The sequence below is a fragment of the Volvox carteri genome (genome assembly GCF_000143455.1).
Source record: "Volvox carteri f. nagariensis unplaced genomic scaffold VOLCAscaffold_32, whole genome shotgun sequence".
Classification (NCBI taxonomy): domain Eukaryota; kingdom Viridiplantae; phylum Chlorophyta; class Chlorophyceae; order Chlamydomonadales; family Volvocaceae; genus Volvox; species Volvox carteri.
The window spans coordinates 85,430-103,299 of NW_003307575.1; the positions used below are offsets into that span (position 1 = coordinate 85,430).

General features: G+C 56.4%; 2 protein-coding genes across 2 annotated transcripts; both read left to right on the forward strand.

Annotated features, from left to right (window-relative positions):
• Positions 1 to 1,218: 1,218 nt before the first annotated feature.
• Positions 1,219 to 6,597, forward strand: VOLCADRAFT_121090 (uncharacterized protein; the record flags this gene model as incomplete). Its single annotated transcript, XM_002952731.1, has 10 exons — positions 1,219 to 1,277; positions 1,358 to 1,451; positions 1,692 to 1,793; positions 2,170 to 2,238; positions 2,959 to 3,075; positions 3,659 to 4,182; positions 4,925 to 5,200; positions 5,430 to 5,543; positions 5,997 to 6,047; positions 6,294 to 6,597. 10 exons carry the CDS (start codon positions 1,219 to 1,221, stop codon positions 6,595 to 6,597), a joined length of 1,710 nt encoding a protein of 569 aa, XP_002952777.1.
• Positions 6,598 to 9,008: 2,411 nt separating this feature from the next.
• On the forward strand, positions 9,009 to 16,804 carry VOLCADRAFT_105669 (uncharacterized protein; the record flags this gene model as incomplete). Its single annotated transcript, XM_002952732.1, has 14 exons — positions 9,009 to 9,105; positions 9,634 to 9,666; positions 9,955 to 10,227; positions 10,694 to 10,801; positions 11,316 to 11,744; positions 12,412 to 12,531; positions 12,782 to 12,937; positions 13,419 to 13,552; positions 14,080 to 14,176; positions 14,507 to 14,583; positions 15,017 to 15,076; positions 15,269 to 15,385; positions 15,889 to 16,029; positions 16,561 to 16,804. 14 exons carry the CDS (start codon positions 9,009 to 9,011, stop codon positions 16,669 to 16,671), a joined length of 1,953 nt encoding a protein of 650 aa, XP_002952778.1. The 3' UTR covers positions 16,672 to 16,804.
• Positions 16,805 to 17,870: the final 1,066 nt, after the last annotated feature.

The window sequence follows — 17,870 nt, forward strand, 5'->3', positions numbered from 1 at the left end:
TGGTAATTATGAGAAACGGTTTGTTAAACAACTTTGTTTTGAGAAAGAAAACTGTGAATTACGTCGAATCATACCCGAAGAGGCCCCCCCGGACCCCAATTCCGATTCGGGTCCAATCAGGTCCAATTCAGAGTCCAATTCGCATGAATCAACCCTGATTCGCCCACATGTGAACACGTCCTTATTACAACCTTAATATATTGACAATCGTTGCAGTTCACCTTGTCTTAGACCGGTATCGCTGTATGTATGTAGCGGGACGTTGTGAGGTGTATGAGGTGGCCGTGGTACAGCATGGCACTGCACACCGACGGCCCATATAAATGGGCCGTCGGTAGAATGGACGGCCCATTTATATAGTGCGCCTTCGTGCGAGCGGTGATGCAAGATCCCTAGAACATACGCACGTCAGCTTGACTCTAAAAATGCATTGGCCCATATGAATGAATTCCAGCTAAGGGGACCCCAGCGAAGGAAAGTTGCAGCTTGGAGTGTTGTCAATTGCAGCAGTCAAATAGGGCAAATACAAGTACACCGCAACGCAGGGGTTGGCATGCGCGATCGAAATATGCGTTAGAAAGAAAACTCGATTCCCTAGAACTGATGCTCCCTGCACTTCGGCGATGAGATGAACCCGAGTGGTCAACTGAGAGCTCGTGCAATTATACACTTATGGATCACATAGCACGCATAACATGCTGTTCACCTAAGCGGTAGTCGCGGATCCTTGCGGAGAAGTCAGCGATCTTGGCCGTGGGCAAAGAGTTGTAATATTGAGCTGCCCACTTACGGTTGAACCAACCACCTGACCAGTACTCAATCCCTCTGAGTTGACGCCATCATCTTGCGGATGCAACTTTTTCATTAATATAATTGTGCGCGACTCCTAAGCGGGCAAACCTGAGTCGCAGCCAATTGTTCAGCACTAGAAATGAGTAGGCAATCGCCTTAAGAGCTGGCAAAGGAAGGACCAAAGACTCTTTCATATATGGGCTGAAAACCCAGATAGCTGCATGCCCGCTTTTCTGTTAAGGGAATGCTTCCGTACTGCTGTGTGTCGCAGTCTCGCAGAGACGCAGACATTTCGGTGCACGGCTTAATACCATCAAGGACCACTTTGTGTTATAGCAAAAGACAGATTTTATACAATTTATGTGCTTAAGCTGTGCCGCCATAGTCCAGGGCTAGTCTGTGGCGTTTAGCCTCAGCGACGGAGGCATGTCGGGACTGGGCGGTTTGAGAGGCGTCCCAGCCACTCAAGATGCGCGCTTCTCAGAGTACGTGGATGATTATCCCGCTTCATTGGAAGTCTTGCCTGAGATCCCTCGCCAACACTGCCTTACGTGTTTAACTGTAGTAAGCAAAAGAAGGCTTTGAAGGACCTTATAAAGGCTGGCAAGGTTCCAAAGGAACTTGAACTTAAGGTTGACCTTAAAAAGGTTAACTGGCCGGTACGTGGTGGCGCAGGGCTTCAGCACGTTGCTTTCCACATGGCGCAATGCATGGGTGTGGGGGTGAGGTATTGGGGCGCATGCACTGAAAATTACGCCTGCTCTAAGGCCGGTAAGGCCGGTGGTACGTCGGCTGCGGGGCCCAGAGGCACCTCGACACGAGCCCCTGTGGGCAAACCCAGGGCAATGCCAAGCAGCGGCGACTGAATTGGTGGATGTATGCTGACCGTCTCATCACAGGTCATGAAGGAATGGATTGCCAAGCGCGTGACGCAGCTGCTCGGGGGTCTGGAGGAGGAGGTCCTCATCGGGATGGTTTACAACTTCCTAGAGGACCCTGAGGTGCGTGTGAGGCGGGCTGCGGTGTGACTGCCGCAGCCGGCTGGAAAACAAAATCCACCTCGCGTTTCGACGGTCCAGCATCCCACCACTTCCTCAGCCCTTTAGTGCGCCTCCCCTGGCTTTCAGCTTCCAGCCATTTTGCTTGTAGAACCTGCAGCAAGCCCTTGACAAGCCCGTCTTTCGGCACTACCTCTGACAATACCGCGGTGTGTTCTTCAGTCGGCTTTGGGCACGTCACATATGCCGCCAGTCAGACGGCAAAGCAAAGCAACGCACCGCGCCCTTGTCGAGGCGTTTGTTGTTGAACTCACTGATTACATGTCAAGGTCAAGGCCTTTTAATTGCCCTTCCTTGGATTACTTGGCGACCTTTGCAGATGAACGGGAAGATGCTGTATGTCAATTTGCTGCCCTTCCTGGAGAAGAACACGTCCTTGTTTTGCAAGGTACGCGGTACCTCAAGCAGCTGCTTGGGTTAACCAGGGGAGAGCTTCACAGTCGCCAGCGCTAAGGGCGCCAAGGAGGGGGGTGGCGCGGAGGAGATCCTAGCATAGCAGCTCTCAAACAACGAAACGCTGTTAGCGGTCCAAACGTCACATGCATGTGTGCGTTTGGACGTGGTGGTGGTGGTGGTGGTGGCAACGCCACAACGTCTTGCAGGAACAAGGCCGCCGCCACAGCACAGCCCCCGGCCTTCCTCGAGTTAGCATTCCCGTGCTCCGTGTTTCGCATTTGTTTCGCATTCTATCCAACTGAAGAGGAAAGGACAGTCCGGCAGTGCAAAGGTCCGAAAGGATCCGTCTTGAATGTCGTTTTAGCGTTAGCTAAAGCCCTCCTTTAGATGATCATCTTGCCATCAGGGCTGTAGATAGATAGATAGATAGATAGATAGATATAGCCCTTGTTCTAATTTGAGTTGCGCGTTGAGCACTGGTCATAACTGAATGCGACTAGACCCGGCGTGCGTGCCCCCGACCTGGACCCAGCATCCAAGTTGTGGATCGCGTGCCGCGCCCGTGTCAAAAGAACCCCGTAGTGTCCGTCGTTGGGAAAATCAGTAGTGTCCCTCGCAGTGACCTTTTTTCCTTGGACTTCGGTGACTGTATTATATATATATGTATATATATGTATATATATATATATGTATGCCACGTCACGCCACGTAGGAGCTGTGGGTGCTGCTGCACAGCGCGAACCAGACGGCGTCGCGCATCCCCCAGGAGATGCTGGACGCGGAGGCCGAGCGACAGCGGCAGCAGCGGCAGCAACAGGAAGCAATCCAGGTGTGGGTGTGAGAGTGTGGGTGTGGAGGGGGGGGACGTTCTGCTCTGGAGGCTGGAAGCCGCCGCCTGTAGGTGACCTCTGTCGACCCGGCTGAAGGGCTGATGTGGGTCGGGACACACAACCCCGACATCTCTCTTTTCTCCTCTTCAGCTCCTGAAGCCCGTCAAGCTGCACTCTCGGGGATGCTTCCAAATCCCTGCCTAATTCCGTGCTCTCACACAATATGCCATTTACACGCTTTTATTGTTCCGACGGACCGACGGCCAAATGACGGGTGATGCAGATATTGGGATGCCAGGTGGCAGGGGAGTGCGGTCCAGCTCTTGTATGCTTTGATTGAAGAACGAAAGCAAAGCGAGGTACCTAGGTAGGCATGCGGTTACGACAGGGTCACATCTAGGCGTGGTACTGGGCAGTAACGCAATGCGAGAGTTAAAACGGCCTGACGTCATCACAGCACGGCACTGCCCGCAGTACGAGCCTTGACGCCTCCCTGGGCTCCTACTCGACATCTTCCACCCTAGCACTGGCTGCGACGTGCGTGAGGCCGACGTGCGGTTTGGGGTCCGCGCTGGCGCGCAGGCGGAGTTGGAGCGGCGGCGGATGGCGCAGGAGGCGGAGCGGGCGGCTCAGCTGCTGGCCATCCAGCAGAGACTAGCCGAACGTCAGTTCGCCGAGCCCGGCGACGGCGGCGGTGGCGGCCGCGATGCTGGGGTCAAGGGGGAAGCCGCCGACGCCAGCGGCGGCGGCGGTGGCGACGCTCAGGCTCTGCCGCCGCCGCCACCGTTACCATCGCAGCAGCAGCAGCAACAGCAGCGCGGCGACCGCCGGGAGCGGCGCGGGTGGGAGCCACGTGACCCGGAGCCGTCGGGGCCGCCGCGGGAGCGGGAGCGGGAACGGCATCGATGGGAGCCTCGGGACCCCGATGGTCATCCGCCGGCGGCGGCTCCGCGGCGGGAGCGGAGAGGCTGGGAGCCGAGGGAACCAGAACCCGACCCAAGGGACCGTGATCGGCACCGCGCGGCCCGGCCGAGCCGGTGGGACTCTGGACGGAGCGGCCGGGAGCGCGAGCGGGAAGACCGGGAGCGTGAGCAGCAGCGGCCCAGGTGTGTGCGCCCCTGGTCTTCTTGAAGCCTGTTCCGATCTGGAGGTGTAGTTTTGTAACTCGAGCTGTGGCAGTGCGGTGCTGCCAGCTTGGGTTGGCTTGGTTGCGGACGGGAGTGGTGGAGGGATGCTGTAAAAGGGCCCGTGCGATGTACGAGGTATAATTGAGTGGCCTTTTGAAGCTCGAGTATGAGGGCTCTGGGGGCGGCAAAGTGTGTTTGAGGGGATGTCTTCGCCTTCTCAAGATGTGGCCCACATGCAAAGGGGTGTTCCACAGAGGTGTACAGACATATGCGCACGGTCGGTTGCAGTCTTCGGCATCTGTAGTCTTGGTCGGGTACTGTGCGGAGCAGCGCGAACTGTGCGGCAAGAGAGCCGCATGCGACGATCAACGTCAAGATCATGGAAGCTCTCATGGGTCGGACCGCTTTCCGGACGCCCGCAAGGGAAAAACAACGAATCACAGACGATAACGGACGCGGGACGAAGGGAGCCGGCCGTTACGATGTGATTGCGAGCCACTGTTACTCTCTCAGGATATGCGGTCGCGCTGAGTGTGAGCAGGCGCGGAGGATCTTGACCCATCAAAATGGATGCTGGTGCCCCGAAGATACCCCCATGATCGCCCTCAAGTGCGCTCCTCTTGCCATTGCCGTTGCCACTCTTTACCGTTTCCAGTAGTGGTCCCATGCCCCTGTGTTGCTGAACCCACACGCCACTTTATTATCGTCCTCACTGTCGCAGCCGTTGGCGGTCCCCGGAACGCCGCCGCGCACCTGAAGCCCCGCGGCGGCGCTCACAAGAACGAGACCGGGATCGGACCCGGAACCGGTCGCGGTCCCGGTCGCGTTCATCGTCTCGTTCACCGTCGCGATCCCGCTCCCGGTCGCCGCCGCGGTCGCCATCGCGATCCGTTTCGCCCTCTCCTGACCGCCGCCGCCGGTCGAAATCTCGGTCACGATCGCGGTCACGATCGCGGTCGCGGTCCAGGTCGCGGTCCCCAGGGCGGCGCGAGCGCAGGTACGTTTAGGGAATGGACAGGAAAAAGGGCACGATGCGGTGCAGCGAGCCTTGCTTTTGCAATTTGCGTGGCTAGCGATGGCTTCGGTGCGTTTGGTATGCTGTTCCTGTCTGACGTTTTAGCTGCTTGAGGTATGCTGCACACGCGTCCTCATGCCATTCATTTGTGGTTGTTTGCCAATCGTGACACGTAACATGTCCGTATTACGTTGGCTTGCGTGCAACGTAGTCGGGAGCGGATCGGCGGACGCATGCGGGCACTGGCAAAGCGGAGCCGCAGCCGTTCGGTTTCGGAGGAGCCGCCGCAGCAGCACGCGCCAGTGGTGGAGCGCAGCCCTGTGAGGTGCGTTTTAAGGGCATGGTGTTTGATTGATAAACCAATCGCGCTACAGTCCTCAGTGCCAGCCGCACATGATGTCTTATAGGCCAGCGGAGGCCCGTAGAGGTGGATGCTTGTTTCAGGGAATGGCGTGGAACATGTTTCGATGTGCAGTAAGTAGCCTTGCCACTGAGCCTGGCGGTGCCATGACAGCGTTTCTTCTGACCGGTATCTTCGGACAAGCATCCCGCACACAGGCTGAACGGGGTCCTGGGTAACGGAAAATGTCCTCTCCCTGGACTGCCTGACTCGGCGCCTTCTCCTTGCTTTGGTCCGTCGTCCCGCTAAGATAGGTGCAACAAGGGTTTTTTCCACGAACTGTATAAATGACGCGTTAGATGGGAGCTATGCTCCAACGCGTCCTCCGTTCCACATATATGCTCACAATTTTATCCCAATGGTGTTCCCCAACTGGAGGTCGCCGGAGCGGCGCATGAAGGAGGACGCCCCTTCGCCACTTCGGGACGTGTAAGTGTACATGGCAATGATGTGGGGCAGGTGTATATGTGGGGTTGGTGAAATTAAACCTGCAGCCTGTAGTGCCAGAAGCGTATGGAGCTTTGGTTCCCTGTCCGCTTGTCGGCAGGCCCCTCAGGACAACCTACTTCACACTTGCTGGGAGAGTTCTGCCCACGGTGGAAGGTCACAGTTTTTTGACGGGCAGCGAGCTGACGTCTGTACGGGTGTCGTTGTTGGCATGCTGCGCCTGTGCAGGGAGCCCATGGAAACCCAGGCTGGGGATCAGCCGGCAGTTGGCCGTGGCGGTCGTGACAATGACAAGGACCGCAGCCGCTCCAAGAAGGAGAAGAAGGAGCACAAAAAGGACAAGAAGAGCAAGCACAAGAAAGACAAGAAGAGCAAGCGTGAGCGACGCGAAGCGGCCGAAGATGATGACGACAGGCGTCGTGGATCTGCAGATGACACCGGCGTGGCAGGCGCAGACAGCGATGGCGAACCGTCCGATCCGGAGCTGGCAGAGCTCCGGGCCAAGGCTTTGCAGTCGGCGCGGAGCTACTGAGTGTGGCAGGAATCCGCGCCAGAGGAGGCATCTAGCGTCTACATGTCGTCTGGACTGCGGACGTCTATAGTTGTTATGTGGGCATGAAACCCCGCCGTTTATGCGAACTGTATGTGGAGTTCAGTAATGGGGTCCATGGCGTGCTGACACGTCTATGCTCAAAGGATGAATATGGTCGATACTACGGTGTTGTCATAACCCGATGTAACATTGTGTAAGTTCTGCTAGTAGCATGCCCAAGACAGACAACGATTTCCATAATTCCGCTCTTACAGTTCGTATGGGACACTCGTCTCATCTGCCAGACATGCACCTGAGCACCATCCGAAGCAGCACGTTTTATGTACCTGTCTGTGTACATATATCTATTGACTAGCACCTTGCACCTTAATGCACAACAAGTCCCCAAGCCTCCATCACCAACATCCGAGGCTTATGGTATTGGGGATTACTACTATCCTGCCAATCGCGGCAGGAGCCAAGCCGTAACACAGTGTCCGCCGCGGACGTCTAAGCTGGGAGAACTTCCCTTGCCTAATAAACTAGAAGGCTACCTGATCATCGCCACGTCATCCTGTTCCTATGTGAACTGGAATAACAAAACTGGCTTGCAACGCCGTCGCCTCGTAAATCTTTTTCCGTCATGTCCCAGCGTACAGGCCCTGACCTGAACAACAGGCCTTGGCAAACGCACTAGACTCTGTGGTCCACCGCTGCAGTCTAACAAGGGAATGAATTCTAACCTATTGAGCTACCTACGACGATGTAATAAGGCAAGGATAGCTGCAACTGAGTAAATCGAAGGAACGGAGTCCCGGATCGCATGCCCATGCGGCAGCGAAGCTCTCTAAAGCGCCATTGCACATCACCAAGCACGTGCCTTTCAGGCGAGAACAACTCAATTACTAGGCAATAGTTCATTTAATAAACCTATGCAGCTGTACATTAGAGGCAACAAATCGTTCCACCTGAACACCGGTGTGTGTCTAGGGAGAATGGCTATCTATTTCCACCCAGTATTGTGTTCCCTCCGCGGCAAGCTTTACCAGATGTCCGTCCCCATGTGCGGCACTTTGGGCATAGCCATAATTGCAGAAAGGTTGTTGAGAGACAGCGAGACCAGCGGCGGACGGGTCCGCGCCGCTTCCCGATTCAACGGAGGGGTCACGGCCGTAAACTTCGTACGCTCGTTCCTCTCTTGCAGAAGGCGATTCAGCAGGTTGTTCTGCTCCTCCAGGTCACGCTGCCGCTGCCGCATCAGCCGATTCTGCTCCTAAAGTGAGGACGCGGGAAGAAGGTTGACTCAGCACTAAATTCACGTGTTCATGCTATTGCATGATTTGGCAGGACAACCTGGACAAATGAGCACTCAATTTTCGCAAATCCTGCCTTTGTCAAGTCGGAAAAGCTCCTTAAAGCAATTCCTTCACCTCATGTCTAGTTATCGTCCTGCCGCCAGTCCCGTACCCAACACCCAAGCACCGACCAAGCTCATACTGAACCTCCTATCCGATATGGATGCAGCATTACCTGCAGTTCTCCCACATGCTTCCATGCCGTTTCCCGTTCTTTCTGGAGTCTTGCGAGGTCAGCTGCAAGGGTCTTTATGGAGGCCTGCAATTAGGTCACGAGTCGGTGTTGCCAGTGGGCCTATGCGTGTGTGTGACGGCCAAGTTAGGCGTCTGGCAAAGAGTTGGCAATACCTGTGTGTCGGCCTCAATCTTAGATAGTCGCCCTTCAAGCTGGCTTATTTGCTTGCAGCAAGAGCACGACTGCGTTCCGAAGGATAATCCAGGAGTCAGCCCAACATCAAGAATGCCATTTATAATTGCCTGGGCCCACCTTGCCACTTGGCAGCTGGTTCGACGCCTTAGCATGCTTTGAAGGGTTGGTTTGCCGGCTTGTTCCGGCTGTCGATGTACTTCTCTGGTCTTGATGGCGCCCGGGTCCCGACTGAGCGGCAAATGTATCCTGCAATACAAATACGTATTTGTTTTTGTCATTGGCAGGTTGCGCTTGGCAGCAGCAGCCAAGGCTTGGTACCATGCTCTAGACCCCTGTCGCATCGCTGGTCAGCGAAAGCTCTTACGTTGGAGGAGGCGTCCCGCATATCCAAACTCGCTCTTCGCGGTGGAGGAGGCGGTGGTGGCGGAGGTCCAAAACTTGGAAAGAGGCTGTTCGACGTATTGACCGGCGCAAACATAGCGCCGCGAGTAGGCGCTCGCGGGTTGCGCGGCCGTGCTAGCAGTCGGGGCACCAGGTTATACGACTATTATCTCTTTTACAATGTCACTAGCGTTTGCAGACTGCCCTCAAATTGTTTCCCGCTTAGCTGCTAGTAAAAAGTTTGAATATCTGCAGAGGATGAGCAGTTCCCAGCTATGCGTTGAACTACATAATACACGTTAGATATGACCGCGTTCAAAGATGTAATTTTTGTACTATTGGTGGCCGAGGAGCACGAGTTACTTCCCTGTTATGCCGTGCTGTACACACCCTGCCGCCCCGGTGCGACATGCTTTGCAAATCTCGACAGGCTACACAACATATATTGAAATCTATACAGTGGACATTTCATGGCAACTTAGTACAGTTTAAATAAGTATCTATCTCGAGTCTCCGCTAAGATGGCCACAGGCTTCGGTAGGTTTGCATTTGGCTATGGCTGCTTTGTCATCTCCCTTAAGGTAGTGGTATCTATATTGTCGGACTGAGCGCAGGCGGAGGCTTCAACTTCGGGGCGGCTGCGGCCAGTGCCCCCGCTTTTGGAGGTATGAAGTTGTAAATTGATGTGCTGTTGGGGCGAATAGTCTTATGATACTCGCTGCCGGCCCTGGTAGTGCGCGATGGAAAATGTGTCAGGTAGTTGCACCCGCCAAAACTGCATTTTGCTCAATATGGACAGCAGCTGCAATCATGACTTGTCCTGGGCTGTTAAGTAAAGATTAGAAGTTATCCCCCGCTAACTCCAAGCCTGCCAAACAAGCTTACTTTAGTAAGTCCGCACTCTCGCTTCGCCTGCCCTTGGGCCCACAGCTGCCACAAGTGCCCCCGCCTTCGGAGCGCCAGGTGCGAAACAGATGCTCCTTACCGTTCGATGGTGCTTGGCCTAGCTCCTCGCAAAACCCCACGCTCAATCTGGTGATAATAACCCTTCGGCACGGAGTTTGGGGTCTTCTTGCCATCGCATGTTGAAATGGCATACACCACACTTCGCTCGCTTTGACCTCCTAATTCTATGTCCCTGTTTCGGGTATGCATACACACCTCGGGAAGCAATTGAAGTTACGCATTCCGTATGTGTCCATTTGCTCCATGTAATAGCTTCCACACCAGCTTTCGGCGCACCCGCCGCAGCCTCTGCACCGTCCTTCGCATTCGGGAGCACCACGTCCGCATTCGGGTCGGCAACCCCAGCGACCCCCTCCGTGTTTGGCGCCCCGGCGGCTGCGCCCACGGCGGCCTTTGGCACGCCGGCAGCTGCCTCTGCACCGGCCATCGGTGCGCCAGCCGCCACTTCGGCGTCAGCTTTTGGCGCTCCAGCTTCCGCAACCGCGTTTGGTGCAGCCACCTCAGCCCCTGCCTTTGGGGCACCAAGCACTGGGCTTAGCTTCAGCCAGCCGCCTGCCGGTACGTTGGACGGCACAGGGGCCAATCAAATGCCATATGGATAAATCACTGGGAGGGGGGTTAGTCCTCTGTGTTTGGAGAGGGGGATTAGTTGGAATCCGGATGGAAGGAGCTAGGTGGCTCGGCGGCTGTTCACTTATTCGACATTGGACAGTGGTGCTGCTGATGGAGCGCCCAAGCCAGCAGCCAGCTGGGTTAATGAACCTACCGGGTGCCGGGGCACGCTAGCGTTGTGTGTTTTGTAGTGTAGCTTTGCTGTTGCTGTTATGGACGACGAGCACTTGTCCAGAGGGGTAAATCGAACCCTCAGGAAATGCGGTTCCCGGTGGCTTAGGATCTGTACCGTAACCGTATTGTCAGTCTCAACCACGTAAAAGAGTCATGTGTGCACCATAGTGCGCGTGTTGTGCATGCTTTTTTCGAAGTGTCGACGCGTTTGTCTCTTTCGCCCTTCCCGTTGATGCAGCAACGGGGGCGTCTTTGTTCGGCAGCACAGCGGCACCGGCGGCGGCCACATCTGGGCCTGCTGCCACCGGCTTTCCTTTCGGTACTGCGCCTGGTGCCTCATCTGCAGGTGCAGTGGCAGAAAACTAACGTGTTTCCGGGGCTTGGTGTAGCGCAGGACATCCAGCCTAGCTTGTTTTTACAGTTTTGTGGACTGCGGATTGGGGTGGGACAACATGGAACAAGTCCAACACGTCTTCGTAATGTGACTACTTACGGGCGTCACACGGATTGACTTCAAAATGCTGTTTGTTTTTGTTCCGCCGGGCAAACCACAAGGGACCATGGGAAACACAAGGCATATCGACGGGGCTGTGATAACGACCCACGTGAACCCGTTTCCCTTCCTCTTGGCGTGTGCTTCTATGCACCTTCCCGCATCTGCTCGCCTATCCCGGCAGCCGGCGGAGGCGGTCTGTTCGGAGCCTCTGCACCGGCGGCAGCGCAAGCAACCGCCAGCACGCCAGGCTTCTCCTTTGGTAGCACAGCACCAGCAACTACAGCTTCCGTCCCCGCCGCCGGAGGCGGCCTGTTCGGCGCAGTCCCCACTCCCGCTGTTGCTGCTGCTGCGCCAACCGCCCCAGCAGCCAGCGGCGGCCTCTTCGGTGCGGCGCCAGCTGGCGGCAGTGGTGGCGGTGTCTTCGGGAGCACCGCAGCGCCGGCTCCGGCCCCTGCAGCAGCGCCGGCGGCAGGCGGCTTTTCCTTCGGCGGAACTGCACCCGCGCCGGCGGCGGCTGCGGCTAGTGCACCGGCTGCCGGCCCCGCGCCTGCCGCTGGCGCAGCAACTGGTTTCAGCTTCGGGGGCGGAGCCGCAACTGGTGCCAGCACGGGTGCGTCGCTGTCTGGGGGAGCGGCAGCGGGGCCCCCCGCGACCTCCGCCGCTGCCTTTGGCGCTCTGGGTGGTGGCTTGGCGGGTACAGCGCCGCCGGCGGGGGCGGCTTCGTCGGCACCTGCGTTCAGCTTCGGAGGCGCGGCGGCGCCGGCAGCCGGTGCTAGCTCTGCGGCTGCATCAGGTGAGAGTCTAGTCGGGCTCTCGCTGAGATTGCAATCCTTTGCAGGGAGTAGTTTGCTCGTTAGATTGCTCTCACGTGCCATGCGCGCGCACAGGCCTTGCAATATGATACCTGTTGGCCGGCGCATCATCGGAAGGAACTAGGTGACTGATCAGCGAACCGCCGGGGCCTACCTATCGCAGCCGTTAACAGGTCGTACCGTCGCTTTGCCGGGTTGGGTTATTGCGCGAGGGCAGGACAGGACAGACGCGCTTATTGCTGGGGAGGGGGTAAATGCCAGGGGGGGGGGCCGAAGGGTAGCGCTACATCACAGCGTGCAGCTGTGAACCAATATTCCGACGCCTCAAAACACAGCTCATAAGTTGTTTTATGATATCACGGCCAGCAGTTGCGGGGTGTGGCGACTGTGGCTCGATAAGTTCTCACCCATCCTCAAGCTCTGCAACGGGATGATGCAGATGCGACCCTGCGCGAATGCGGGCGGTCCCAGAAATCTGACATCACCACCTGAACCGCGAACGCTACTTGTGATCTCCGTGCTGTGTGCCAAAAAAAATGATGACCTCCCGCGTACCGCATCAATACCAATACAACGTCCATTGCCCCCCCCCCCGGCTTTTACGGACACACCCGCACTTGTGTGCGGAACTTGTAACTTGTATAATAGGCTTCTCTCTCGCACCGGCGGCGGCGAGTTCAGCTGCGTCCGGATTGTTCGGGACTGCTCCCACGACCACCTCCACGGCGCCGGCGGCTACCAGCACCGCAGCAGGACAAACGGCAGCAGGTGCGCGGTTGGGGAGTGCCGGCATATGTTGTTGCCTACATGAGAAGGCACGAAGGCGGGGGCATGAGCTCTAAAGGCCTAGGCATTTGTTGTAGTGGGGATACTGTATGGTGGACCTAGGCACCCTCACGCAGCACGCCCTGTACGCGACCCTAGGGCTCCCACTCGGGCAGTGCGCATTTGGCGATTTGGGTCGGAGTCCTGAGGCCGGTGATGTCATGTCTTCTCATGATTCCGCGCGCGTGTGCAGGTGCACCTGGGTCAGCAGCACCAGCAGCTGCGGCATCCTCCGCAGCTGCCTTCTCCTTCGGATCGGCTGCGGCGGGGACCGCACCTGCTGCCGCCGGCACCGCGGCCGCATCTGCGCCGGCCAGCTCGGCCGCCTTTGCCTTCCCGTCGGCAGCAGGTAGGTGGCATGGGTGATTTGTGGAGAGGGGCGGGAGGCGCGGGGGACCGGACCGAAGCGGACTTGGGCCTTATGGGTGAAAGCGGGGTGATGGAGTAATGGGGCCAAGGCCGGACAACGGCGACACGACCAAAACCCAGCCGTTAAAGCCTGTTGGAACTGGGGTGGGGGCTAGGGTATGGGGTCAAGGTGGGGAGGACCTGGGCGGAGGGTGCACATTGTGTTTTTGCCTTTTTGCACGTCAATCCTTCCAGTTCCGTCTGCAGGCGCTAGCGGCCGATTGTGAAATGCATGTGGACGGGAACCTGGGGTGGACGTACGCACAGAGGTGCCACGCACAGCCTCTATCGCGGCCGCTGGCACACAGCCGGGTGGCACACATCGACCACCGTCACATGGAAAGGAAGCCACCGCGCCATGCTCTCGCGCTGATTGACATCGCCCGCCTGCTTGCGTGGGTTGCTGTCCTTATCATCCGCAGGCGCGACTGCACCCGCCGCCGGGACTGCCGCGGCGTCGGCCGCTGGCACTGCGCCCGCAGGCACCGCAGGCGCGCTTGTGCCAGCAGGCGCCGCCGCCGCTGCTGCACCAGCGTCCGCAGCCACTCAACCCCTGGTGGGTACACGAGCAGTCCCAGATCTCAGCGGGAGCGGCCTGCTGCCGCCGGACAATGCCGATACGCCCCTCACTGCATCCCCTGCGTGTTGCTCTCCAGCCAAAATGGAGTCTACCCACTGTCGCGTTCACAGCTTTACTGCATCCGCTTTCACTCCTGCGGTCCCTGCGCCCTTGTGCATTTGTTGTGACCCAAGCCGTGTTGCATTGCGTTACTGGCACACGCCCTGTGTTGCAGTGTTGTGGAAGGGTGTCTTCTTTGGACACGTACATGTTTGTTTCACGCAATTTGGACTTGGATTGCCAAGCAGGCTTCCATGGGTTTGGATGGATAGGCATCCAAGCCTGATGCGTGGGAGCCATGCACCTAAAAAAACCGAAGCATAACCACAGCGTTTTTGATATCGGCAGTTGGTACCGTCTTTGCATGTTTGCTGCAGACAAAGCACCTGCTGCAACATGTAACTCAACACACGGCTGTGCCCATCTTCCTCCCTTTTTTTCCCGTGATGCGCTGCCTCTTACAGTTGCCGGTGTCACTGAAGGGCAAGAACATTGAGGAGATCATCAACGAGTGGAATGCGGAGCTGGAGGAGCAGGTGGCGGCGTTTAACAAGCACGCGGGTAAGACGGGTTTGATGAGGTGGCGTAGGAAGAAGGACGACGAACCACAGAGGCGGGTGAAGCTGATACCAGGGATAGAGAGGGACGGATATACATACCCCGCATGATTAATATACAGATGTACATACGCCGCAGGATTAATATACAGATGTACATACTGCATCAGGAGTAAAATTGTAAGAAGCTACCAACCAGTAGTGACTTGGGAAGTGGTCAAATCGCGGCGACGTGGCCAGCTCTGGAACTCTTCGACTTTCGATCCCCCGATTCATCCCCCCATGTTTTTAACCCCCCCCCATCCACGTTTCCTTTCCCTTCCCGCGCGTGCAGCTTCCCTGTCCGCCTGGGATCGCACCATCCTGCACAACCGCTCCTGTTTGCTGGGGGTGGAAGAGGAGCTGGGAGTGGTACGTAACATTGGCGTTGATGAAATTGAACACTGGGAAAACGAACCTCGGGACAGTTTGGAGGGTGAGGGCTATATTTTATGGTTGGGCAGCTGGAGGCGGCCACGGGTGCGCTCTCTGCAACACACTTGGGGACAAGTACGTCACCATCTCGTTTGGCACCTCACCTCATTCGGCACGACCCAATTGCACATCACACCACACCATTCTACACCATTCTACACCATTCTACACCATTGCGCTGCAAGGGAGCGAGTCGAGCGGTGAGAGCTGGTCTTCTGTCCCCTTTACTTCGCTGTCCAAGACAGCAACGAATGACTGTCTACGGTGAAATGGCCGCTGTTATCATCGTTAAAAAAGCTGTGTGCGCTCCGTTTCCCTCGTTTCCCTCCTCCTCTTACACGGGATCCTGCGCCGTGTTTCCCTTCCCCAGGTGGCTGCCGGGCAAGATGCACTCGACAGGAAGCTCACAATGCTGGAGACCCACCATAAGGTGTGTAAGGAGTATGAAAATGGTTGGATGTATGCATGGATGAATGATGGTGGTGGTGAACTGGTGAAGTGGTGGCTCGGGGGCTAGTGCGAGAGGAAACCCGTCCCCGCCTTAGGACTCTTTTTTTGCCAAAAGTCTCCTGCTCCACTCCGCACCACCCGCACGATGTTGTTTGACGTTGTCGTCCCGCAGGAAGTCCACGACGCGCTGAGCAGCATTGAGGCGGAAGCGGAGCGCATGTGTCTGGCGGAGCGGGTGCTGCTGGACGGAGACGCGGCGGAGCGGGACCGCCTGTACGCACGGGCTGAGGTGCGTGTGTGTATGTGTAGGTGCCTGTGCATGTGTAGGTGCGTGTGTGCATGTGTAGGTGTAGGTGCATGTGTATGTGTAGGTGCCTGTGCATGTGTAGGTGTAGGTGCATGTGTAGGTGCATGTGCATGTGTAGGTGCATGTGTAGGTGCATGTGCATGTGCAATGCCCATCCCTGGGACCGCTTTCCAACTAGGTTTACACGACCTCTCGCGATTCCTTGAGGTCCGGCACATCCCCGGCACACACACCCTACACGCCTACTGAGTGCTGATGATGTGTCTGAGCCGGCAGTTCTTCCATCTCCCTACCCTGTGCACCCCGCACCCCGCCAACCAGCATGCCTACCTAACACTCGCCATTGTCCTCTGCGACCGGTTATGCTGTTCCTGACGTTTAGATATTATTGTTGTTGTTGTTACATGGTCGTGGGTGCTTTCCCCGTACCTGCAAACACCCTAATACGAGATGTTGTATGTTCATGCCGCTGCTGTCCTCCTCAGGCGCTGTCTACGGCGCTGGTGCGGCTGGGTGAGGACCTTGGCGGTGTGGTGGCGGATGTTAACGAGCTCAGCGGGGCGGCGTCTGGCGACCCCTCGTCGGCCCTGGGTGCAGTGGTCCGCATCCTCAACAACCAGCTATTGGTACGTGCGCATGTGTGTGGCAGGCGATGCACGCTTTTGCCAGTATGTGCGTCTGTATGAGTGTGGGGGCATTATTTTTTAGGTAAACGGGCCAACGTATCTATTACCCGAGAGTGGTCAAATAGGCGGTCGGGCCGTCGATATCCGATTATTATCGGTATCCCATGTGTATACATATGTATATATATATATGTATATATATACATATATACATATATATACATATATATATACCGGGTGTCCTGCTATACCGTGGGACCAAGTCGCTAGTCACTGTGTCGCAGTAGAGGCCCCGATGATTCAAGCAAAATGGTATCTGAGGTTTCCTATGTCGCTGGCTATGTACCTGTCAGGCACACATTTTCCTGCTCCTACTCGATCTTTTTAGGCTTCACGTCGGAGTTCCGAAACACGTTTTTGTTTGTTGGTCTTGAAAGCTTCATCGATCCCGCGTCCCGGTCGTGCGGCTGGAGCTGAGGCTGAGATCGTTCCCTCTCTACTCCTCCTTCAACTTCCCCCCTTCCTTTCCAGGCATTGGGCCAGGTGGAGGGTCGGGTCAGCTCTTTGGAGCAGGAGGTGCAGGCGCTGGCGGGCGGGGAGGCCACCAGCAGTGCGGTCTCCATAAATAGCTTCCGGATGTGACATCCTGTGTCAGGCACCAGCACCACTTTTTTATATCCTACAAGATAAATGCCGCCCAACTTATACCTAACAGCAGCAATACCACCGCAGCAGCACGAACACTGGAGTGTACAGATGTAACCACCAATGGCAGCACCCCCAGCTCCCCACCTGACCGACCGCACACAATCACCACCACGATCACCACCTCGAGATGAGACAGTGGGGTCTCCATGGGCAGGGTTCTGAATGTAATATGGTTGCCAACGCTTCCATTAGTAGATGCCGAATGTGTGTGCGCGTTTATGGGCGCGGCTGGGATTTTGGGTTGCAGCTGCTGGATTTGAGCTCTGTGTGTCGGCGAGTTTCGGCACGGACCGCAACGTCAGGAGGGGGGCCCCTATAAATGGATTAACAGATAGGGCAAGCTGTTCTTCAAGATTGTCAGTGCAGTCAGAAGCACGACAAAGGGAGGGCGGTAGAGGGAAACGGGCGGGTGGAGGCAGATGTGGAACGGCCCCATGTGGGACGGCCCTGTCCGGCAGCAGGGGGTTGACGGCTGCATGGGGGCTTGGGATGGATGGTGGATGGCGTTGGAACATTGCCTGGCAAAGGTAAGGTAATGTAAAGGATATGGTAGCACCAGTACGGACAGCCGCACACAGTGTCCAACTCTTCCAAGGAATTCCCGGACCTCCAAGGCGAGGTCTTTGGCTTGGGTAGACGAGCTTAGGACGAACAGCACTCCGCGCCGCTCGGTTGTTTCTTTTGATTCTGGAAGGCCATGAGCTCTACAGTGCAGAAGTACTTACCATTACGTACTAAAGGCGGGGATTTGTGAAGGATTGGTACTTGGCTCGCTCCGTACGCGATTGGCATGGACTAGTTGACATGCAAGGAAAGAGACCTTTGAGTGGAACAGATGCGGCTTTCCTCACTTTGTTAGGGTAGAATGTGTGTAATCGTGCTTTCGGCCGTGGCTCATTGTTGAGCGATTCCAGTTGGGAGTTGTTCGCTTTACCTCCCAAATAGGGGCCCCTCACACACCGGAGGGGTGCAGAGCGGTGCCCCATCCTCGAAGTACAAATACAAATAACATTTTTTTATAAAATTAACGGTTTATTGAAATATAACGAATAATAATTAATTTCGATAATTATTAAACTAAACCCAATTCTATGGCACAAAAAAAATCTTTAGTAACCCTGGAGGGCACGCAT